Source organism: Xiphophorus couchianus, chromosome 9, assembly GCF_001444195.1.
Source record: "Xiphophorus couchianus chromosome 9, X_couchianus-1.0, whole genome shotgun sequence".
Taxonomy (NCBI): Eukaryota; Metazoa; Chordata; class Actinopteri; order Cyprinodontiformes; family Poeciliidae; genus Xiphophorus; species Xiphophorus couchianus.
Genome location: NC_040236.1, coordinates 18,479,594 through 18,503,797, shown reverse-complemented (window position 1 = coordinate 18,503,797; position 24,204 = coordinate 18,479,594). Strand labels below are relative to the sequence as shown.

The 24,204-nt window shown below is 37.8% G+C and overlaps 1 protein-coding gene across 1 annotated transcript in view; it reads left to right on the top strand.

Moving 5' to 3' along the window:
- Window positions 1-24,204, top strand: part of LOC114150351 (dynein heavy chain 8, axonemal) — a 41,353-nt gene that overhangs the window by 6,821 nt on the left and 10,328 nt on the right. Inside the window, exons 13-69 of the mRNA XM_028026705.1 lie at window positions 419-616; window positions 2,291-2,367; window positions 2,451-2,550; window positions 2,634-2,753; window positions 2,828-2,963; window positions 3,043-3,230; window positions 3,321-3,401; window positions 3,890-4,006; window positions 4,244-4,363; window positions 4,491-4,625; window positions 4,715-4,821; window positions 4,913-4,991; window positions 5,088-5,211; window positions 5,933-6,093; window positions 6,318-6,444; window positions 7,487-7,722; window positions 8,107-8,211; window positions 8,302-8,415; window positions 8,511-8,573; window positions 9,540-9,640; window positions 9,776-9,913; window positions 10,007-10,247; window positions 10,347-10,546; window positions 11,845-11,998; window positions 12,089-12,252; window positions 12,365-12,467; window positions 12,889-12,993; window positions 13,331-13,492; window positions 14,090-14,314; window positions 14,398-14,570; window positions 14,664-14,842; window positions 14,917-15,104; window positions 15,173-15,259; window positions 15,343-15,450; window positions 15,535-15,669; window positions 15,781-15,942; window positions 16,048-16,294; window positions 17,089-17,330; window positions 17,442-17,582; window positions 17,663-17,894; window positions 18,238-18,380; window positions 18,475-18,609; window positions 18,714-18,836; window positions 18,934-19,147; window positions 19,236-19,345; window positions 19,427-19,590; window positions 19,672-19,861; window positions 19,950-20,072; window positions 20,159-20,289; window positions 20,930-21,083; window positions 21,207-21,371; window positions 21,534-21,760; window positions 21,866-21,984; window positions 22,186-22,289; window positions 22,921-23,097; window positions 23,301-23,468; window positions 23,594-23,809. Coding sequence (XP_027882506.1) covers window positions 419-616; window positions 2,291-2,367; window positions 2,451-2,550; window positions 2,634-2,753; window positions 2,828-2,963; window positions 3,043-3,230; window positions 3,321-3,401; window positions 3,890-4,006; window positions 4,244-4,363; window positions 4,491-4,625; window positions 4,715-4,821; window positions 4,913-4,991; window positions 5,088-5,211; window positions 5,933-6,093; window positions 6,318-6,444; window positions 7,487-7,722; window positions 8,107-8,211; window positions 8,302-8,415; window positions 8,511-8,573; window positions 9,540-9,640; window positions 9,776-9,913; window positions 10,007-10,247; window positions 10,347-10,546; window positions 11,845-11,998; window positions 12,089-12,252; window positions 12,365-12,467; window positions 12,889-12,993; window positions 13,331-13,492; window positions 14,090-14,314; window positions 14,398-14,570; window positions 14,664-14,842; window positions 14,917-15,104; window positions 15,173-15,259; window positions 15,343-15,450; window positions 15,535-15,669; window positions 15,781-15,942; window positions 16,048-16,294; window positions 17,089-17,330; window positions 17,442-17,582; window positions 17,663-17,894; window positions 18,238-18,380; window positions 18,475-18,609; window positions 18,714-18,836; window positions 18,934-19,147; window positions 19,236-19,345; window positions 19,427-19,590; window positions 19,672-19,861; window positions 19,950-20,072; window positions 20,159-20,289; window positions 20,930-21,083; window positions 21,207-21,371; window positions 21,534-21,760; window positions 21,866-21,984; window positions 22,186-22,289; window positions 22,921-23,097; window positions 23,301-23,468; window positions 23,594-23,809 — 8,538 coding nt within the window. The remainder of the gene's footprint in view (window positions 1-418; window positions 617-2,290; window positions 2,368-2,450; window positions 2,551-2,633; window positions 2,754-2,827; window positions 2,964-3,042; window positions 3,231-3,320; window positions 3,402-3,889; window positions 4,007-4,243; window positions 4,364-4,490; window positions 4,626-4,714; window positions 4,822-4,912; window positions 4,992-5,087; window positions 5,212-5,932; window positions 6,094-6,317; window positions 6,445-7,486; window positions 7,723-8,106; window positions 8,212-8,301; window positions 8,416-8,510; window positions 8,574-9,539; window positions 9,641-9,775; window positions 9,914-10,006; window positions 10,248-10,346; window positions 10,547-11,844; window positions 11,999-12,088; window positions 12,253-12,364; window positions 12,468-12,888; window positions 12,994-13,330; window positions 13,493-14,089; window positions 14,315-14,397; window positions 14,571-14,663; window positions 14,843-14,916; window positions 15,105-15,172; window positions 15,260-15,342; window positions 15,451-15,534; window positions 15,670-15,780; window positions 15,943-16,047; window positions 16,295-17,088; window positions 17,331-17,441; window positions 17,583-17,662; window positions 17,895-18,237; window positions 18,381-18,474; window positions 18,610-18,713; window positions 18,837-18,933; window positions 19,148-19,235; window positions 19,346-19,426; window positions 19,591-19,671; window positions 19,862-19,949; window positions 20,073-20,158; window positions 20,290-20,929; window positions 21,084-21,206; window positions 21,372-21,533; window positions 21,761-21,865; window positions 21,985-22,185; window positions 22,290-22,920; window positions 23,098-23,300; window positions 23,469-23,593; window positions 23,810-24,204) is intronic.

The following is a 24,204-nucleotide window of genomic DNA, read 5'->3' as shown; positions in this document are numbered from 1 at the left end:
CAACAAGGCAGTTCAAAGTGCTGTACAACATAAGAACTCAAAAATGTAATTAACAACATTTGTTATCAATTGAGAAACCAACAACAAACATTACATTTTGTCGAGTGCCATCATCAAAATCATCAACACACATCACGTTTGTCAATGTTCCAGAAATTATGGGTCAAAAGCAATCCTAAACAGGTGAGTTTTTAGCCTTGGCTTAAAAGGAACTCTGTGTTTTGGCAGTTTTCTGGAGATTTGTTTCAGATGCAGAGTAGACTAGACACAAAACTCTACACAAGACTCATTTGGCCATCTGCTGTGTGTTTGCACCTGTCAGTCACCGTACAAATAGGGTAGTTTAAAACAAGTGCTCCTCAACAAGTCACTTTTACAATACTACCCCAAGAATTAACACATTTATTATCTTTTGTAGATCGAACAAATAATCTCAGTGTTCAAGACATTTGAATCTCTTGGAAAGTCAAAGATCGAAGGCATCGAGATTCTTGCCAGACAATTCCTGACTGTGTCCTCGAATTTGAAAAGAAAGCAGTATGACATATTGTCTCCAAAGATGACTGAATTTGACGGCGATTTTGTCAAGTTTATAAATGAAATCAGCCTCATTGAGGTATGTCTGTTCCTACATTATGTACATTGTCTTTCACGCAATAAAGGTACAAATTATTAATTTGACTGAGAGATGCGGGATTCAAGTCATCTTTTAACTCATAAGTTTCAAATACATTTTTGTGATAGAAGGAGTCTGTTTCAGAGTGACCCAGAGAGATTACCAACAAAAATCTGATAAAGAATGTATGGAGTGATCTAACAATTAGGGTGATAGTACTTAGGCCTTCCAACCTCAAAGACTTGGAGCTCACCATCCAAAAGAAATTGTGAAGGAAAAAAAACTGCAGAAACTTGCAAAATGGTTTTGGTTGAGCCAAGTGTTGAAAATTGTCAATAATTAAGTTAAAGGGGAAGTATCATGCAAAATCCACTTTTTAATATTTAGTTGTGTTCATTTTTCTCTATTCACTTTAATGTTTTTCTTTTGTATGACACACACTGCTAAACAAGTTCATGACTTCCGGCTAATCAGTTTTGGGAATCCGCCATTTATTTCCCCACAGCGATTTTGTAGTTCAACTTCAGTTAAGTTGCAAGTAGACGCATGATTCCTTACATTGCTTCCCATCATCAGAGCCTCTTCGAAGTGTCTGGTTACATTTTATTTTTCTCGGGAATATACTCACATCAGTAGGAAAAGTCTGTGTAGGGAGCACTTACAGACCACTGCTCAGCAACCTTTACCAGTATGAAGAGGGATTTTCTGAAAGACTTTGTCTGATTGAGGGTCAGTTCCTTCTCTCTACTGAAACGAGGGACACAGCAAAGCCGTAAGCTCCAAATAATGTTAAAATGACAGCAAAGCTTATTTTAGACACAGATATTGTGTGTTGATAATGATGTCCTGGCCATTGGTTTGACAGTATCATTGAACCTATGTTTACTACATTCATATTATGGTAGCATTAATATTGTCATAGGTATCTGATATTAATGGACACTATAGTTAAGCTGTGTTCCATATTGTAGGTAGTTGGGATGGATGGAGAGGGTGTAAATACAATAATAACACCATTGCAATGCATTCATTTGAATACATTCATTTGAATGCGTTGTAATGGCATAGGAGAATGAATGTCTTCTTCATTCTCCTACTCAGACTCTGGCTCCAACATGTAAGGTCGGATGGACAAGTCTTCCGTTGTTGATATCTTTCATAAACTTTGGAATACAAAATTTCTCTGCCAGTGGATAATCGTATTGCTGCCATCAAACTACATAAATGGCTGAACTGGGAGGAGTGGAACACCCTGCGACCCGGACAGGGGCGGGACGTGGAACGTCTCATTGCATTCAAAAAGGCGCCATTAAAACAAGTTGCTCTAAAACGCTCCTCAGAACAAGGGTAAACGAGGGGTCTGTGGAGCTACAATGGCGAAGAATTCAGACCAAAGCATCACAGTTCTACTTAATACAGACCATAAGTGAATGATTTACACGTGAAGAGGAAGAATTTAAAAACGTGAACCACTTATTCACAGATACAGTACATACGCATGTCTAAGGTTAACTACTTTACGTAGTCATATTTTTTAAAACCGTACAGAGTATTGTTAAAAGAAAGAAGGATGACTGGTGATGTAAAGTCTCTAAGCAGATGAGTGTTATCAGTTTCACAGCTTGAGGCTGAAACTCCATTGAAATTTAAACGTCTTCCTGTTCATGTCTACAGAACAAACTCCAGGTATTCATGAATGCATGCTTCTCAAAAATCTACTCATCGCAGCAAGCTCTGGCACTTCTACAGCGGTTAGTAAAATTCATCATATGAACATTTTACTGTCATTTTCTTGTTATTGTAATATAATTCTATAAACTTTCCTTTTTCATAGATTTCAGAAGCTGAAGCTTTCTTGTCTGGACACACAAATTTTCAACATTTTGCATAATGTTCTCCAGTGCTATATCACAGAAGTGGATAATATCACAAAGGTTTATAGTTTGATAGAACTTAGCAACACATAGATACATACTGTAATTTAAGAATGAAACAATTTCGACCTCTTTGTTGGTAGCTCTTTGACAAGGAGCAGAGGGATCCTCCGATTGCTAGAAACATTCCTCCAGTGGCTGGCAGAATTGGTTGGGCCAGGCACCTTTTTAAAAGGATTCACGAACCCATTTTTTTCATAAAAGTGGGTGAATATTTATTTAAAAAAGTAAGAGTTGTGCATTTCCTTGTTATTGATTGGCCTTTCTTCCTCAAAAGGAAAACTCAGATGTTCTGGCAAGTGCCGATGGGAAGAAAGTGCTCAGGCTGTACAATCAAACTGCAGCCTTACTGGTGGAGTTTGAATGTATCCAATACCAGACATGGAAGGATGATGTTTCCAAACTAGATCACAGTAAGTCCCTAGTTTCTTGCAAAATGCTGGCACTATTTGTTATAGGACACTTAGGCACTTTTTCTGCTCTTGGTGACAGTCCTAAATCATACTCTGCTGGTGCGTCACCCTAAGACCAGAAAGTTTTTGGTTAACTTTGATCCAAAAATAACTGAGGTCATTTGGGAGACAAAGTGTTTGTTAAGCATGGGTCTAGAGGTTCCAAAGCAGGCGTTAGCTCTTCTCAATATGGAAAGGAAGTTACAGGACAGTCACCTAAGGCTTAAGGTAAAGTACATTTTTAGCTTTTTCACTACAGTAGTGAAACAAGGATTGTAATAACCTGATACAAAGTCACTTGAATGCTTTTTTTTTTAGACCATTTTGGAAGAGTATGAATCCACCTGTGTCAGCATTCGGGATGACTTGAGCAGCTTGCTTGCTTCAAAAGTTAAAAATGTAAGTATTTTGTAAATTCAGTACACTACACTGTCTGGAAGTGTTACGTATTGAAATAACTAGGATTAAGTATTGAACTTAATTTTAGTTATTACCTAGGGCTAGACCAGTCTAGAAAGTAAGGGTTTGGAATAATACTTGTATGTCCAGACGTCTGTATTTAGTTGCCTATCGTATCCTTCTTTCTGTCTCCATCCTCAGATGATTACACCTGTCCTTCATTTCCTACTTTGATGTGTCCTTTGTATAATCCTTCCTTCTTTGGATATTTCATGTGTTTCTTCTGCCCCTCCCTCTGTCATTCCTTCTTTCCTTCCTTCTTACCTTCTTTTTTCCATGGGTCCTTCCTTCCTTGTTTACTAATGTCCTTGCTTGTAAAAGGAAGTTACAAGCAATTTCCTTTTAATTCAATCAGGAAATGTATGGAATTGTTATAGTTTTGTGGTTAAATTTTCTTTAATGCTTGTATATCGGTGCTAATTTAATAGGTTGAAGTTGCCCTTCGCTTTGGCTCACTGCTGGTGACGTGGCCATCCTTCCTCCTGGACAAGTTCATTGATGATGTTGAGACTGCTTTGACTGAGCTCAAACACGTTGTAAATAAGGTATGTTTCTGAATATAAAGAACTTCCTGCCTGGCAGTTTTAGATACAGTTTTCAGTGATACAAATATATATATATATTTTATAAAGACTTGAATTAAAGCTAAGGGAGTTATCCTTTGACAACCAGAATGTCTTAATATTTAAAGTTGTGTTGCATGTAGAAATGATTGACTATGTTGCACTTGACATAATTATGATGATGCTCTTTTCCATTAACTTGCCTCTTCTTTTTTCAAGGCACAACATATTTGTAAGATGCACATTGATGCTGTCCTGAAGGAAATCTCAGAGACGCCGGTGATTGATCTTCCAGATGATTACTCGTTGTCCCTGCCGGATCTCATTGCTCTTAATAAGGCATGATCATAATGAGTAAAAACTGGAATGTTGTCCTTCAGTTTTAGCTTTGCTCCTTATGTAGTTTTTAAATCCTTAATGTTCCGGCTTTTTCATTGTTTGCATGTTTTCTTTTTACCCTTTTCAGAACTTTAGTCTTGAGTGGGCAGGCAAATTGAATACCAGATTTGCTCAGGTTAAGTGTGCAATCAAAGAGCTAGGAATTGTATTGAGGGGCACTGATGAAAACAAAGGCCAAGACACATCAGTCAACTTCCAAAGAGTACGTTTGCTTACCTACTGAAAACATTTGTTTCATTCTGTTGTTCAGAGTATTTCACACAGTTTATGTGGAATTGCCTTTTTTTTCAGGAGTTCAAGAAGCTTTACGAAATCTTCAGTACAAAAGTGTTTGAAACTCTACTCAAGACAATTAGGGGATCCCTGGATATCCTTAAAAAGAGAATTTGTGGCGTAGGGTAAGTATGTCTGTTTTTTAAACAGCCCACTGGTATCAGAAAACTTTGGATGAATCACTTATAGACAAACATTAATGGATATTCAATTTAGTACTTACCAGAAGTGGAAGTCTGGATCAAGGGTGGATGTGATGATCAAAGCTGAAGCCCAACTTCACACCTCCAAAGTGGTAAGTTTCTTCTTACTTACCAGTTTAATTTAGCAGTTAAACTAAACACATTAGTGGTAAAATAATGCTTCTGTGTCTGATATATGTGTTTATTAGGTAATGATTCCCAGCATAGATGAGATCCAATGCGGTATAAATCAACTCTCTGATGCTGTGGTGGAAATCAGCAAAGGAATAGCATGGGATAGGGAGTTTAGCTGGGAATACTCTGAGGCAAAAGGTAACTAATAGTCAAAGTGTTAATTAGGAATAAAATAAATGGGTAGGAATTAAGTACAACCCAGTGACTAATGAACATCAGTTGAGTCACTCATTTTGAAGTAACCATTTTTCCTGAACAAACATGCGTTGCATTGCATTGAGTTGTTAACGTTACGACAAATGGCCGTTGTGTATAACTTAATACAAGCATACCCAGTTCCGAATTTTGGAATTCTTTCATATACAGTATGTGCAAAGTTTTAAAATCTACTTGAATGATTATTTGACATATAAAAATGAAATGGACAATTTACATGCAGATTTTTCTTTCAAAGCTCACACTAGCAGAATCTATATGGCAAACCCAAGAAAATACATCACATGGCTATGAACAATAATCAGCTCCTGAAAATGTTCACATTTAAAAATTTTAAGTGTTTCCAGTTAATTTTTCCATTCTTTTCCATTTCTTAAAAAAATTAGACTTGTGTGAATAATTAACAGCACCTAGATCCACAGTTTTCAGATTAACAGCACATGTGTGCTATTAAGTTTTGTTGAAATAGTATTCATATTGAAAATTTAGGGATTATGCCACAGATTACCCTTCATTGTGGATATGTATGTTCACAACAACATATGACATTTATTTATTTATTTAACTTTACTTTTACATTTGGTTAATGGTGTTGTTTGTCGCTTTTCTTCTTTTTATTCTTCTGGCCTTGCTGCCAAAAAAGAAAATTTCTATTCTTTGGTTCTTGAGCATAAGGAGGTTAGAAAGATTATTGCTGTTCTAAAAACTGCCATCACTACCCAAAAGTCATTAACAGCTGAGGCTCTGAAGAAGTTCAGTCAATTCCAGATGCTATGGGACGTGGACAAGAACCTGAAAGTCAAGGTTTGTTTTCCTTAAGTAGACGTTTGTAATTCAGAATATCATCCAAAAGGATGTATTTAAGAACATTTCTTTCACAAAATGAAATCCATGTATGAGGGCTACATTCAAGAATATTGACTAATTAAGCCAATATCTATAGTTAACAGAAAAAATGCTTTGAAAATATAACAAGTTGAATTTTAACCAGAAGAACTTTTTTCTTATAATTAAATATGTTTCTAAAGGAATTTATGGACAAGAAGCCATCTTTGGTCCAGATAAAGTCTGAAATCCAGCACTATGACTCAGTGGAGGAGGAAATTATAGCTGTCCAACCTTTCATTCATGTTGAGTGCATTGAGCTGTCAACAGGTATGGCTTGTTTTAGATAGTAACTGGATAATGTCCTTGTATTTATTTTTATTGCATATTTAATTTCTTATTTATACTTCACATTGTATTAGACTACATCTAACACACAGGGAAAGTTCATTTGATAAGTATTAACAAAGTGCAGTAGTTGTCATGAGTTGCGGTGGTGAGTTGGTGAGGCAGACGCAGATGACCCAGGTGTGATGAATAATGGTGATTTAATAATAAAGAAACGTCAGAAACAGTTCAAAACAAGTCCAAAACACAGGCAGCATGACTGAGCGGAAGCCAGGGCTCAATGCCGGTAGCAACTGGTATTATGACTGGACACACGTAGGACTGAGCGCACATTAGACGAGGACCCAACAAAGAACAGACACACAGGTGACACTAAATACACTGGGGGTAATCAGGGAACAAGAAACACCTGGGAACTAATCAAGTGGAGAACAGGACAACACGGAGACACAGAGACACCGAAAACTCGAAATTAACACACAGAAAACACAGAACACGACAGTAGTGTCCAGTGGAATTCCAACACATTTTGTAAAAAGTTTGCAACAGAATATTTTTATGTTTATTGTAATATTGCAAGATTATATTAAGAAATACACATAGAAAATGAATTTCAGTCGATTAGATTGCATAAGTAAATATTCCATGAAGCTGTAATCTGGAAATTTGAAGACAACCAGAGGATGACAACATTAACTAGGGACACTTGATGGTCTCTACACAACAAATTAAAAAGTAAATTTTCCAATCAGCTCTATCCAAATGTTCTCTTTTTGTAAAAGAAAAACACTCTGACTGTTAACACTGAGCGTAACCAGTGATGCCATCTAATCCAGAACTAAAAGGTGCTGCTTAGTTCTGGATTAGAGGATGTGATATTTTCACCTAATCCAGAACTAACAATTAAATTGTTTGATGTCGGGTTTTTGTTAAGTTCTAAAACTTAATAAAGAACTTTCATCAAACAACTCCATGGTAAATTATGTTCAGGTTCTCCCTGAGGAATGTGCTATTGTGAATGCAGGCTCTCTTAAGAAGACCTTGATAGCCGAGACCAAAGCCTGGAAAACACTGATTTGTAAATACCTGAAGGAGAAGTACAAGAAGAAAAAGATTGACGTCGCCATAGCAATAAACCGATATGGCGCACAGCTGTCAAAACCTGTGGCGGATCTGGAAGGTGCGCGTCAGGCAATGGCTACCCTGTCAAAGCTTCGTGAGGAAGAAATACACATTGATATGACACTGACTAACATCAAGGTATGACCCTCACAATTTACTTTTATATTGTAATATAAACTTAGCAGAAAAAGCAGGTAAAGTTGCTTTTGGTGCATTTTGTTGTTATTTTTCCCTATAGCAATGTTCTTAAGAATAAATCTTATATAGCCGGAAAGCTTACTTGTTTCCTCTGAAATAGTGCTACATTTCTAAAGGAAATTAATGTGTGGATTGGAAATATATATATATATATATATATATATATATATATATATATATATATATATATACAGTATCTACAGTATATAGACAGATATAGATATATAAATATAGATATTCAGACATACATCTATTTAAGCAATAAAACAATGCATAATAATTTTTGTCCATTTTCTGTCATTGCTACAAAAAAACATTTTACAGGAAGCTTATGAAATTTTGACCAAAAGCAAAGCAGAGATAACCAAAAAAGAAGTTGAGGGGGTGTACGTCCTGAAGACTTTCTTCACAGAACTTCAGGCTAAAGCCGTTCGTACTCCCAACAGACAATAATTCATTTTTGTTAAGATGTTATAATGCATTGTGTCCTGGACTTAAAAAAAATCTTTCATTTCTTAGAGGTCAATCCAGGAAGTGCTTATCATTATGCAACCCAACTTCAAAGAAGACCTTCTGGAATGTGTCACTGTTTTCAAGCAAGATGTCGACTCTTACATGGTAGAATTTGATCGTGTAAGTAACCTGCGTACATTTAAACTCTTTTCAAAATATTTTTCAATTACAAAACATAGTCTTACAGTATATTACTACTTGGACTCTCGTTTCAGGACGGTCCTTTGGTGCAAGGAATTGCTCCACAAATGGCTAGCCAGCGGCTCCAAGAATTTCAGGTGACACTGTCCTTTAAATGAAAACTTGCATTGGTTTAGGATTCATGTAACTTTTTTTTTGTCATCCCATTTAGAGTTCTGAACATTTCTGTTCCCATTTCTTAAAAAAATATATATTAAACACAAAAAAGAAAACCTATTGCAGCATTCATCTTATTCCTAGATCATGTGATATATTGTGTAAATTCCTTCGGTCTGGCTTTTTTACATTAGCAAATGCTCTTTTGAAAAAGACAACAAGTAGGAACATTAACCTTTGCGGATTATTAATTACACAAGTGATACCAAGGTTGAGAGATGACCCAAATAAATGACCCCTGTTTACCTTATCAGTTCCACTGGTTGAGAAGGACTGGTAGGGGAAAGACTGCAATGTCATGCGCTAGTAAGGCATTACTGGTCATAAAAATATTTAAGTAGGTTGTTTATGATTACTGCAAGATAAAATCAAACAGGATCTGTTCTCAAAAGTGCAGATTTTTATCCTCCCTTGGTTGAAAATCTGTTTATATTTTGCATAAAAAGAGCAAAGCTTTGGGGCTTTTGGTGGTTGTTTTAGTGTTGCATACCTTAACCACATTCACCTAGTCTCCTTGTTTGTTGGCAACAAATGAATGATAATTCACTGATTGTAGGAACACTCCAGCTTTAATATGCACCAGCTGAAGCTGCTGGTCAAGCTTTCTCTGATTTGTCTGATTATTTTATCAGACAAAATGAGAAGAAATTTAGTTATTAGAGTGCATAGAGACTAAAACAAATTACTCTGCTGCCGGTGCCTCTGTCATAAAGTTACCGCAAATTAGACCTCTTGCAACACTCTCAGGAATAAGGTGGATTACAAGAACTGAAATTAATTTATAAGGTTTTTATTCCTTCTGACCAATCAGTATCCTGCTCGATGTTAAATCTAGTGATAGCTTTTGTTTTAAATAACCTCTGTTAAACATTTTTGTGTTTGTTCAGGCAAGATTTGAAGAACTATGGAAAAATTTCACCACCTATACTTCTGCAGAGCAGCTCCTTGGCTTGCCAGTTACACAATATGAAAGCCTGCTTCTCAAAAAGTTGGTGAAGCTTTCTTTCCGTTACCCATAAATGCATTTCAAAGAAATTGTTTCAGTATCGAAAATGCATATTTTACAGCTTATTCAGCCTTTCAAAGCAGCAAGATGACACATGTATTTAAATGTTTCACATAGGAAAGAGCTTGATCTGCTTCAAAAACTGTACGGCCTGTATGATGCGGTGATGAGCAAAATTGATGGATACTACAAAATTCTGTGGACATGTTTGGATATTGAGAAGATCAACGCAGAGCTTTTGGAATTCCAAAATAGGTGAAGTGTTTACTATCATAGCTGTTTTGTTTCATTTTCTTTCACTTTCTTGGTGTATTCAGACAGTATTCTGTGCATTATCTGTACCCGTAGGTGTCGGAAGCTCCCCAAAGCCCTGAAGGAATGGCAGGCCTTCGATGACCTAAAGAAAACCATTGATGATTTCAATGAGTCATGTCCTCTGCTTGAAATGATGGCTAACAAATCTATGAACCGCAGACACTGGGATCGGATCACAACTTTGACCGGACACGAGTTTGAAATAGAGTCTGAGTCTTTTACCCTGCAGAACATCATGGAGGCCCCTCTTTTGACCTACAAGGATGATATTGAGGTCTGCTTGCAGTTTGCATAAACCTACTTTTTCTTTATTCTTAGATAAAGGGTTGCATTTGTTCATCTGTTTATCTCCTACGTTTTGGTGCTTTCTCAGGATATCTGCATATCAGCTGTAAAGGAAAAGGATATTGAGGCCAAGCTGATACAAGTGAAAGAGCTGTGGGCTGTTCAGAACCTATGCCTAATGAATTTCAAGAGTAGAGGAGAGCTAATGCTGAGAGGAACAGAGACGACAGAGATTCTTACCATCCTGGAGGACAGTCTGATGGTGCTCGGTTCACTGCTGAGCAATAGGTAAGAGAATCTACTCTTACTAAGGTCCACACATCCAATACAAACAATTAAAAATATATATAACACACATAAACTGCACAAATTCAAAAATAGATACAACTCCAAAAATAAAGAGATGCAAATACAAAATGGAGACCATGGATCAAAACAAAATGAATGCTATTTCAAAAAGCATTTTATGAAAGGACATTCACTTCAATACATTAAGAAACAAACATTCAGAAAAACATGCACAATCAATATAGGTAAATATAGGAGTAAGAAGAATCCTTCAGTATAGTTGTTTTTTTTTGTAAATGTCTTCTTAAAGATGTTTAAAATCTATTCTTATGTATCTCAGATACATTTTTCGATAAGGTGTTCCATGTGAATACAACACTATGTAAGGCTGACGTGTTCAAAGAATTTGTATGGACCTGTGGATGTATAACTCTACCTTCGAATGCATGTCTAGTTTGATAATCACGTACATTAATACTAAAAATTTAGAGTATATATTACTTGGCTGGTTTGAATTTATAATGTCTCTTATGAGTAATATCATTTTAAAACTACACCTCAACCAAATTCTTAACCAGGACAATTTAATATGCTAACACTACTTTTGGAAACACTTCTAAGTGCTTACCAAGATTAAACACCAGCTGAAAGTGGAAACTCTATGAACTCAATGAATACCCCAGGACCATTAAGCCTTCAAATTTATGAAATTATGAATTAATGTAAGAGATGTTGCATGAGAAAGTACAAATACTTTTCCTGGTGTTGATGATACTGTATCATTGCACATTAATATGATTTGGAATGCAGTATTTGTTGGTTGTTATGTACAACTGAAGTTAATACACCACTTGTATTACATTAACATTCATCCAGTTAGAGAAAGTCTCAATGTAACAGATGGCCACACTTCATAAATGGACCAGTTTAAGACACTTCAGGTCCTTCAGAGACAGTTATTTGTATTCATAAACTGGTGCAAACTTAGTCTTGGTAGCCTTGGGTCTGTCTATTGAGAACAGGCTGCTGGTTCCTAAAAAGGAACTGTTAGATAATGCACAATTTCAGTTATCAACATGGCATCTCTTATTTTATTGTTCTGTTGGACCACTGTTACCAGCAGCTGATTAAAATCACTGTTAGAGTTTATTATAAGATATAGTTTTTGAATAAATTAATTAAGCCAATGATCCGGTCATCAGCAACACAGTTAGTCCGGGCTCTTTACAAAAACGAAAAGGTCTCCCCGATTTAAAAAACAAATGATGAAACAAGAGCTGTGACGTCTCATTTTACAGGTATAGCGCCTACTACAAAGGAGAGATCCAGGACTGGGTCTCAAAGCTTTCAACATCTTCGGAAATTATTGAACTATGGATGATTGTGCAAAACCTGTGGATCTATTTGGAAGCTGTGTTTGTAGGGGGTGACATCGCCAAAGACCTGCCACAGGTGCTGTACATATTTTCTTCCTTCATAACCCGGAAATATAATAACTGCAATCCTTCCCTTTGTAAAGTTAACTTTTTTCTTCAATTACAGGAGGCAAAACGATTCCAAGATATTGATAAGGCATGGCTTCAGGTCATGAAGCGAGCTCAGACTTATCCAAACGTGGTGGAGTGCTGCGTGGGGGATCCTACTCTGGGAAAGCTCCTGCCAGACCTCCAGAAACAGCTAGAGCTCTGTCAGAAATCTCTTGCTGGGTAGGTATTTTACAAATAGCTTGCCCCAATATCAGCCCCAAAAAAATGAAAACAGAGTTTAACTATACCAACGTAATCTGGTGCTGAAAATTTGCCTTAATTAATTGAACAGTTACCTGGAGAAAAAGAGGCTCCTGTTCCCACGGTTCTTCTTTGTGTCTGACCCGTCTCTTTTGGAAATTCTTGGACAAGCCAGTGATTCTCACACAATACAGGTAAGAACAGACATGCTGAAATAAATAAAGGATTTTCTAAATGTTGTCAACAATCACACCTTGTCGAAGAATATTTTATTGTTCTTATTTTATGTCATGGTTGGGGTTTTTTTACATTCTGGTAGGGAAACATTATTTTGTTGTACGCAGTAAACAAACTAATTTAATTCAAAATCACAATAACTGCCAAACTATGTTTGTTAGGGAAAATATCCTGGTATCTTAATTAACATTTGTAGGGTAATAATTATCTTATATTTATTTTTATTTTTTTTTAGAAAACCTTTACTATTCTTGAGTTGGAGAAATGCACAAGAATCCTAATGTGCTTATACTATAATGTGTCTGTGCAAATGATAATAATTGTTCTGTCATAATTGTTTTTATTGGAAAAAACATTCTTCTCTAAAAAAAAATTTAGGCACATCTTCTTGGAGTTTTTGACAACGTCAATGAAGTTGAATTTGATGCGTCAGAGTATGATAAGATTTTGACTGTTATCTCACAGGAGGGGGAAAGATTACCAGTAAGTGAACCCAATATTTATCGATTGAGTTTCAGTGATTTGTTTGATTGTTTTTCCAATTCAGGATGACTGAGATCCAGATTTGTGTCTGTTTTATTGACTGCTTTTGATTTTAAATACATTTTATGTAAAAAAAAAAAATTTACATGTATGTTCACTGAATCTCTTTAATCGTAAAAAGGATTTTGCCTTTGAAGTGTTTTCAAAATGTAGTAGTTTTCCACTGTCAGAAGAAATATAAAACAAAAAGAAACTTTTGTAGCTGACTTAAAGCTTTTTATCTCTGATCATATAGTACAGTACAATTGCATAAAAAAAAATGTTTTCATGATTTTAGCTGGACAATACTGTCATGGCTCAGGGCGCAGTGGAACTGTGGCTTGGCGCGCTGCTACAGGAACAGCAGGCCTCGTTGCACTCTGTCATCAGATCCTCTGACTGGGAGATAAATGATGAGGAGTTTGATCTGCTTACTTTTCTCGATAACTTCCAAGCACAGGTCAGAAGACAACAAAGGCTGCTTATGAAAAATGACGATTTAAGTGATTTAATAGGAATATCAAGTTGCCAGTGATGGGTTTTTGATGTGGACGATATGGCTTCCTGTGAAGGGTGGCACACCACAGGGTGGCATCACGAGACCAATATTTTCTTTTGTTTTTAAGTCAGAGTAGGCTTTATGGGAATAGGTTTTGTATTTGGTTGTGTGGGGGGCAGATGAAAAGGGGGCTTATACAGGACACAATTTATTCAAGAACTGCCACTGTATTGCTTTTGACGTTAGATTTCAGATCAAGACCATGTGAAGACAGTATTTTGTAAGCATTTACTGCATTTTTACTTAAGTAGTAAAGAACTACAATGCGGGACTAAATAGCCATGCTGTACAATGAAACGTCCACACCTTTTCTACACAAAGCCAAATTAGATCAAACTTAACCAGTTTTTCCTGTCCCAGCATTAATATCCTTTTACTGTCTACTTCATCAGGGACATCCAAAACTGGGAAGTGTGCTGAGAGACATTATGGTTTTTTAGCATCTGATTTTGTTAAGACTGTATATGTTTTTGTGGGCTCTTTGGCGCTGGCTTCTAGGTTGGCCTTCTTGGAATCCAGATGATTTGGACAAGAGATTCAGAAGAAGCCCTACTAACCGCTGAAGTTGACAAGGAGATCATGGCCTTTATGAAGAACAAATTTCTTGAACTGCTCTCTGTGCTAATTAAACAAACCACACGTAACCTCAGCAAATTTGATCGGGTCAAGTACGAGACTCTGGTCACAATTCATGTACACCAGAGTGACATTTTTAATGACTTGGTAAGGTCTTTGAACGATTCTTCTTAACTTCAATCTTTAGTTTTTCTCATTTTGAGTCACGTCCAGCTGTATCTCTTTCACAGGTAAAGAAGCGCATACGATGTATCAACGATTTCGAATGGCTCAAGCAGAGCAGATTTTACTTCAAGGAGGACATAGACAAAGTCATTGTGTCAATAACCAACGTTGACTTTACTTATCAGAATGAGTTTCTCGGCTGTACAGATCGTCTGGTCATCACCCCTTTAACTGACAGGCAGGAAAAGAGGAACTTGATGTGGTTTAGTTACTTTTTAAAAGAGTTTTTCCATCTTTATTGCATCTAAAAGCTGCTTATATGTCTGCCTAGGTGTTACATCACATTGGCCCAGGCTTTAGGCATGAGCATGGGGGGAGCCCCTGCTGGTCCAGCTGGCACTGGTAAAACTGAAACTACAAAAGACATGGGTCGCTGCCTGGGCAAGTACGTTGTGGTTTTCAACTGCTCAGATCAGATGGACTTCAGAGGACTTGGCAGAATATATAAAGGTATCTTGAAGCATTTACAGAATTATTCAAGCAATGCCTTGAAAATTGAATCTGTGCCAACTGCCTGTTTTTAGGTCTTGCACAGTCAGGTTCCTGGGGCTGCTTCGATGAGTTCAACAGAATTGACCTACCAGTCCTTTCTGTTGCTGCTCAACAGATCTCTATTGTTTTGACGGCACGCAAGAAACACAAAACCTCCTTTATTTTTACTGACGGAGACTGTGTGGATCTGAATCCAGAGTTTGGGTTGTTTATTACTATGGTAAGAATTATCTTAAGAAAAGATGAAGTCTTTACTATGCCATTTTTTAAAGAAACCTCTTTTTTTAGAACCCTGGATATGCAGGTCGTCAGGAACTTCCTGAAAACCTCAAGGTGCAGTTCAGGACTGTGTCCATGATGGTGCCAGACAGGCAGGTGGGTTAGGAGTGTTTTGACTGAAATAATTCTCCTCCTGTTTACATTTTGTTTAGCGTCTCCTCACTGTTTTCTTTTAACAGATCATCATGAGAGTAAAACTAGCCAGCTGTGGGTTCAACGACAATGTTATTTTAGCTCAAAAATTCTTTGTTCTTTACAAACTGTGTGAGGAACAGCTTACGAAACAGGTGGGAACTTTACACGTTGTCCACAATTACACTTTTTTCCATGATAACTGGCATTTTTGGGACTCAATCTGTCTTCCTTGTCAGGTCCATTATGACTTTGGACTAAGGAATATCTTGTCTGTGTTAAGAACACTTGGGGCTAGTAAAAGAGCTCGTCCTGATGACACAGAGTCCAGCATTGTGATGAGGGTACTGCGTGACATGAATCTCTCCAAACTGGTATGGGTCCAAGAGTTTAAGTCAAAGAGGCGTGTTTCATTGAAATTCGTTGTATTGTGAATACACATGCATAGATTCAGTCTTGTACACATAAATATGTCTTTATTTTAGGTGGATGAGGATGAGCCCCTCTTTCTTAGTCTTATCAATGACCTGTTCCCTGGTATCCAACTGGATTCAAGTACATATGTAGAACTCCAAGCTGCTGTTTCCCATCAAGTGGAGCTAGCAGGTCTTGTCAACCACCCACCTTGGAATCTTAAGCTTGTCCAGGTATCATATGTGCAGATAATTTAGCTCTTGTTAACTGAACAACTTTTTAAAATTATTATTATTGTGCATTTCACCCTAAATGTTTGCTTCAAATGTTCATGTTAGCTGTATGAGACGGCACAGGTGCGCCATGGACTGATGACTTTAGGCCCAAGTGGAGCTGGGAAGACCGCATCTATCAACATGCTCCAGAGGTCATTGAGTGAATGTGGAATCCCACACAAAGAGATGCGCATGAACCCCAAGGCAATCACTGCCCCCCAGATGTTTGGCCGCCTGGATGCAGCCACCAATGACTGGACAGATGGAATCTTTTCAACGCTATGGAGGAGATCGCTCAAAGCCAAAAAGGGTTTGTAGCGCAAATATTTCTCATGTAATACGAAATCTCATGTTATAAATTATTCTCCATAAAGAAAAAAAAAAAGACGGATCTTTTGAAAGTCAGTATTTTTTTTAGATATGAGACACTGTTTCATCTCTTGCCACACATGCTAATAACTAATCATGGGTGTTATGCCTAAACATAAAGAAATCAATCTTTTCACTGATCAAATAAATCTTAGTTGACATGTCAACCGCTCCAAGAATTCAGCGTGACGAGGTGAACAAATTTTCATCAGTTCATAGTGTTTTGATAGTGTAGTTCAGCAGTTATCACACTTGTTCTAGATAAGATTTAAGGTCTGGAACAACTAGCGAAAATCAACTCCTTTAGATGGTAAAGGAGTTACCATTTGACTCGCTATTATAACGCTTTTTCTAGTCCACAGGACCCCAAAGCACTTCACACTACATTGATGTCATTCATCCACACATTCACACGCTGTACTAGCACCACCAGGCCCTCTGACCACCTCCAGTTGGCAGGGCGGGTGAAGTGTTTTGCTCAAGGGCACAGTGATGGAGACGAACGTTGTGCCACTTAGGCCAACAACCCACCAATTACAGGATAAACTCCTACCATCGTCTCCCCTTTACTTTGATTTTGCTTGAATTCCAGCAGTCAATGGGCGATAGGCAGGGTCACTCTGGACAGTTTGCCAGTCCATCGCAGGGTTGTATAACTAAACACCTAGAAGACACGTTACATAATCAACTTTTCTTTTTAAAACTACGTTTAGATTGTGGCTTATATATTTTTAGGAGAAGCCATATGGATTGTCTTAGATGGCCCTGTGGATGCCATATGGATTGAGAACCTGAACTCTGTGCTGGACGATAACAAAACTCTGACCCTCGCTAATGGAGACCGCATAGTGATGTCACCAACGTGCAAGCTGGTGTTTGAGGTGCACAACATGGATAATGCCTCTCCTGCCACCGTCTCCCGGGTCGGTATGGTGTTCATGAGCTCCTCTGCTCTCAGCTGGGAACCAATACTCCAGGTACAGTTTATTTTATTCAAATCATAGCAATTGTATGTTCATAAAACCTAAAGAGAAACAATGGTACATAACATGTGGATTGATTAGTTGAAAAAGGTCTTTATTTTGTAGGGGTGGGCCAAAAAACGCAGCGCAAGCGAAGCACAAAGCATTTTGAGTTTATATGACAAAATATTTGCTGATCTTTACTTGTTCATGAAGCAAAGTCTTAAACCTAAAATGGACCTTTTGGAGTGCAACTATATCATGCAGGCATGTATTTCGAGGAAACAATTACAAGGTAATTTAGCATAATGCTTTATGCTCATTTGGATAAACTTCTTTTCCTTCAGTCGGTTAACCTACTGGAAGGTTTTCTGCCAGCCAAGGAAGTACCCGGCTTTGCCGGAAGCAAGCACCTTGAGCGCATCTTTGTCTTTTGTTTGATGTGGAGCGTTGGAGCCATTTTGGAATTAGATGGCAGGGACAAACTAGAAGAGTACATGAGAGCTCATGAAAGCAAGATTGATTTGCCTAAGGCAAAGGAAGGAGAGACTATATTTGAGTACATGGTCGACAATAACGGTAAGCTGGAGTATGTAAAATAAGTTATGTGGATGTGTGGCGTAAATGTGTGACCACCATTGTTCTTGGTCTTTGCATTTTTGTCAAATTAGTCCCTGTGGGGTAACGGGTGTCTGTTTCTCCAGTGTTCCTGCCTTTTACCTACACTAGCTAGGATAGGTTTCAGGTTCCTACACTCTTAAAGGCTACTGTATCAACATAATCCATCGATTTTCACTTGCTCACCAGAACACACTTTCTAGTAGTCTAGAAGCAGTAGCTTATAACTCTATTTTTAAAATTGTAAAATGTACTTTTTCATTTGTACAATCAAGTGAGGTTTAGATGACAACTTTTGTTTTAGGAGAATGGTGTCACTGGAACAATCATGTTGGGGAGTACATCTATCCAACTGACGACGTGCCCGACTACACTTCCATTCTCGTGCCAAATGTGGACAACACAAGAACCTCGTTCTTGCTAGAAACTATTGCAAAGCAACGCAAGGTAATACCTGCTGCTATAAAAAGGCCTTTTTTCCCCTACAAATCTGTTTTTTATATATCTCTGGGTGTTATCCAACAATATTTTATACATTTAGGCTGTTCTGCTCATTGGGGAGCAAGGCACAGCTAAGACAGTGATGATCAAAGCCTATGCAAAGAAGTTTGATCCTGAGATAGACCTCTTCAAATCGCTGAATTTCTCCTCTGCCACTGAGCCCATAATGTTTCAGGTTAAGTCTAATATAATTTTTTTTTTTTACGTTATGGTTGAATTTTTACAAGGTTTTTTTTTTGTTGTTCTTTATTTTTGCACATGCTCATTTTCTACTTCCAGCGAACAATTGAAAGCTACATTGAGAAACGAATTGGCAGCACCTACGGGCCACCAGGCGGACGACGAATGACTGTTTTCGTTGACGACATAAACATGCCTGTTGTCAACAAATGGGGAGATCAGGTCTTGCAAATATTTGCCCTTTTTCCAGTGTTTCCTGCTGAGTCAGTTCAGAAATACACAATTCTTTCTTCTTTTTTTAACGCCATTGTCCAACAAGATCACCAACGAGATTGTGCGCCAGATGATGGAAATGAGTGGCATGTACAATCTTGACAAACCTGGAGATTTCACGATTGTTGAAGATGTACAGATTCTGGCTGCCATGATTCATCCTGGTGGTGGAAGAAACGACATCCCAGAAAGACTGAAGAGGCAGTTTACAATCTTTAACTGCACTCTGCCATCCAACAACTCCATCGACAAGATCTTCGGTAGCTTTCTGGAGGGCTCATCGCATTTATTTCCTTAATTTTATTTCATTTTGGACATTTAACATTTTGCCGATTCCTTTTTATTTAGGTATAATTGGCTGCGGATATTTCCATGAATGCAGGCATTTCAAACAAAGTGTATCAGAGATGGTCAAACGTCTAGTACCTGCTGGACGGATTCTCTGGCAGTGGACAAAGGTCAGTATCTTGTGTGAGGTTTAGTATAGCAAACTGTTTTATTAATACTGATGTTACACTGTATGATATTGTCACATTAAGATTAAAATGCTCCCCACACCATCGAAGTTCCACTACATCTTCAATCTGAGGGATTTGTCCAGAATTTGGCAAGGAATGTTAAACGTCAAAGCACCGGAGTGTTACAACATCCCCACACTGTTGGCTCTTTTTAAGAGTGAATGTACAAGGGTGATAGCAGACAGGTAGTGTGCTCACTTTCTCTGGATCCCCACTTGAAAGCCAAAAGTTAGAAGAAAAAGACCTAAGATATAGTTTTATTGCAGGTTTATTAACGAGAAAGACAAAGAGTGGTTTGAGGAGAAATTATGTCGTGCGATCCAAGACATTGATTCGAATCTTATGAATGGACTTCATCCCGAGCCATATTTTGTGGACTTCCTCCGCGATGCACCTGAACCGACAGGAGAAGAAGACGAGGATGCCACTTTTGAGGCACCTAAAATTTATGAACTGGTATGAAGTCGTTTTTAATCGCCATTCTTGGTGGAGTTGTAAGATGCAAACTGTCACCCATGAACTGTGTGAACTAACAATTTCTTAGGTGCCAGATTTTGACTTCTTATCAGACAAGCTGAAGATGTATCAGGCTCAGCACAATGAGATGATAAAAGGCATGAACCTTGATCTGGTTTTCTTCAAAGATGCAATGACTCACCTTGTCAAGGTCAGATTTAAAACCAGCATCAGAGATGCAAGTCTTTCAATGGTAGCTTAGTGGACAATGCTAACTTTAGAGTTGCCTTTCTTTAGGTTTCACGAATTATTCGCACCGACAACGGAAATGCTCTGCTTGTGGGTGTTGGAGGATCCGGGAAACAAAGTCTTGCTCGGCTGGGTTCATTCATAGCTGGATACAGCGTCTTCCAGATCACGCTGACCAGGTGAAAACAGCAAACATTTTAAACCAGGGGTGGCCAAAGTGCGTGATTTTGTTCAGCCCCCAACTGCAAATTAAAAAAAGAATACAACTTTGAAATCAGGCTAAAATAATTAAACATATCATTTTCATACGATGGAAGCTGTTAAGTACAACATAAAGATTTTGTATTTTTACCACCAAGCTTTTATAATAAGTAGAACCAGGTCTATCCAGAGTCTCCTGTTAAAAAGCCAACTTTGCTGCACACATATAAGCTTTTATTGAATTGCTTAAACTTGGCTGAATACATCTAGTGTTTTCAAAGAAAGTGACCCAAATCATGTTCTTATTACTGGAAATAAATTTGTTCAGTCGAGCAACAAATTTGTTACATTACTGTTAAGTCCTGGATTTACGATGAATAACATCCATGTTGTAAAAAACAAATCCAAAAAAAAGAACTATTATTATTTTCTTGGCCCGCAAGTACTTTTGACTCAGTTTTGGCCTATGTGACAAAAGATGGTGGACGCCTCTGTTTTAGTCCAACTGGAGGGCAGAAGGGTACAAGTTCTATTCTTGTCTTCTGCTGCAAGCACTGGGCAGTTCTTCCTCCCAAATGCAAGACTATTACTGAATATTTGTGGTTTGCTTTTCGAAAGATCGTACAACATGAATAATTTCAACGACGACCTCAAACTGTTGTACAAAGTAGCTGGAGGTGACGGCAAAGGCATCACCTTCATTTTCACCGACAACGAAATCAAAGATGAAGCCTTCCTCGAACACCTGAACAATGTGCTTTCTTCAGGAGAGGTGAGATCTTGCAATCATTACAAAACCTTGGAATATTTAATCCTCTAAGAGAATTTCAGATTCTAAAATGTAAGTTTTTGTTTTCAGTCCTGTTGATTTTATGCTAAATATGCCCGTCTGCAGGTCTCCAATCTTTTTGCAAAAGATGAGATTCAAGAGATCACCCAAAACCTCGTTGGAATCATGAAAAGGGAGTTTCCACGCACCCCACCAACCTTTGACAACCTTTATGAGTACTTTATAGCGCGGGCGAAAAAGAATCTGCATGTTGTTCTTTGCTTCTCACCAGTAAGTTAAAATGTGCATTTGTTAATTAAAAGCAACAGACTTTTCAAAATCTTTTACATTTTGTTTTACTTTTGTTGTTTCTCATATTATTTGAAAACTATAGCACTAAATTGTTTTCATTTCATTCCAAATGATCTTTGTTTGTTTGTCTTCTTTTAATAGGTGGGACAGAAGTTTCGGTCCAGGTGTCAGAAGTTTCCAGGCTTGATATCTGGCTGTACAATGGACTGGTACAGCCCTTGGCCCAGTGAGGCCCTGGTAGCTGTATCCACCTATTTACTGTCAGAGTTCCCAATGGTTTGTTCTCCTACTGTCAAGACTGCAATGATGGCCACCATGGGAACTTACCACGACAGAGTATCTTCTGCTTGTGAAAGTTACTTTGAAAGGTTTTACATTTGTCTCTTACATTCACACAAATAACATTTACTTTACGTGTTCCTGAAACATTTGTTGATAAAGTGCATGATCTCAAAGTTTTGATCGTTTTTCAGCTTCCGCAGAAGAACTCACGTGACTCCAAAGTCTTACCTCTCTTTCATAAATGGTTATAAATCGTTGTATTATGAAAAGCACGAATTCATCAACACTCTGGCAGAGCGCATGAATGTTGGTAAGACGTTTAGGAAGCTAGGCTAGCCTGCTGCTTACTAATTAACAGGGATAAATGTTTTTAATAAGTTTATTATGCATGAGCTTCACCTTTTGAAGTTCTAGAAGACATTTTAATTTATTCAGATTTGCATGTATAAATACTGCTAGAAGTTTCTTTTTTTTTTAATGACTCAGGAAGGATTTTTATTCATATTTACAGGTTTAGGAAAACTGAAGGAGGCCAGTGAGTCTGTGGCTCAACTATCAAAAGATCTTGAAGTGAAGGAAAAAGAGCTTGCTATAGCATCTATCAGAGCAGATGAGGTAAATGATGAACAGGCCGACCTCTTGTGCCCTGCAGAAACAGAAAAATTTACACATAGTGGTAGTCTGTCATCGTAAAGGCTAAGTACAGCCTTTGATTTAAGGCTTGCTGAACACACGCCACCAGCAGCAGTAACTTTAAGTAGTTTTTCTCGTATATTAATCAATCTATATTACCGGCAAGTTGTAATGTAGTAATTTTGACCTACTCTGCTTCACAACATTGGAATGATAAACTGAGATTCCTCAAATATAGATGTCTTAACAGCGTTTCGAGTATCAGAACTTCAGCTGGGCCCTTAGAGAAATGCTTTTGTTGTTTCCTTTTAAGCTATTTGATTGTAGATTGGTTTATGAATTTAGATTTAGCTTCAGACAAGTTTATGGCCAGCTGCAAGGTGCCTAAGTTCTCCAAAACAAGCCCAAATCATCCCTCTACAAGGCAACTGTCTTAGATGTTTTCAAATACTTTTAAATTGTGAGTTTGGGACATGTCTATTATTAATATATAGACAAATTATTGCAATTTATTTATTTATTTGGGTTATTTGTAGACGACTATGTAAAAAAAAAACATCCTGAGGTTTTAATTTTATGTCACGTGACGTTTGTTTTTTGCATTTAAAACTAGGTGTTAGCAGAGGTGACAGTTAGTGCTGAAGCAGCTACCAAAGTGAAGAATGAGGTCCAGGTTGTGAGAGATAGAGCCCAGAGACTTGTGGATGGAATTGAGAAGGAGAAAGCCGTAGCGGAGGGCAAACTGGAGGCAGCCAGGCCAGCTTTGGAAGAAGCAACAGCTGCACTGAATGTGAGATCTCTGTGACTTAAACTGGGGACTCCATTCACAACTGACTCACTCTTGACAGATTTTCTTTTTCTTTTTTAAATGAGGTGTTCACACTAATAGTCTGGCTATTATTGTACGACTGAAAGACAGGCTATGTTTTCTGCACCTGAACTAATTTGTATATCTACAACTTGAGCATTGTGCTAATCTTTTGTGTATTACAGACCATCAAACCAGCTGACATTGCTACAGTGAGAAAGCTTGCTAAGCCTCCTCATTTGATCATGAGGATTATGGACTGTGTCCTGATTTTATTCACCAAAAAGTTAGACACGGTTACTGTTGATCCTGAACGGCGCTGCATAAAGCCCTCCTGGATAGAAGCAATGAAGGTAAAAGGAAAAGTGCCCTTTTTTTAAACAACAGAAAGGCCTATAACACTGGTCCACTAATAGCATTAGGAAGTTACCACTTGTTTATCTTTGCAAATGGGATTTTTTTTTCTTCTGCTCTTTAGCTCCTGAGTAGTCCTGGGTTCTTGACCTCCCTTCAGCAATTCCCCAAGGACCAAATCAACGATGAAACAGTCGAACTGCTTCAGCCATACTTTGAAATGGAGGACTACACTATGGAGTGTGCCATGAAAGCATGCGGCAACGTGGCTGGTCTGCTCGCATGGACACGTGCCATGGCCTCGTTCTTCTCCATTAACAAAGAAGTTTTGCCACTCAAGGTTTGTTTTTGAATATTCTTTCTGCTTTTACTTCTTATTTTAAGGGTAGTAGGGAGACGACGTAGGGATTAGCTGGGATTGGCTTCCAAAAGTGATCCCTACCTTTTGAACCACAAACAGGACTTTATTGTATTCAGACCTTACGTGATGTTCCATTTCCAAGTAGCGCATAATTGTGAAGTGCAAGGAAAATTATGCAGGGCTTTCGTGTTTTACAGAATTTTCCTCTCACTTGACTATTATATACTATTTTGTGAAGAATTATCACATAAAATTTGAATAAAATGCATTTAATCTCAAATGCTTAAGTAGCAAGCAACTAGACTTCTGTTCTTATATCTGAAAGTAGTTTTACCTCTTCTTCAAACGCCTTAAAATACATTAGTTTGTGGATG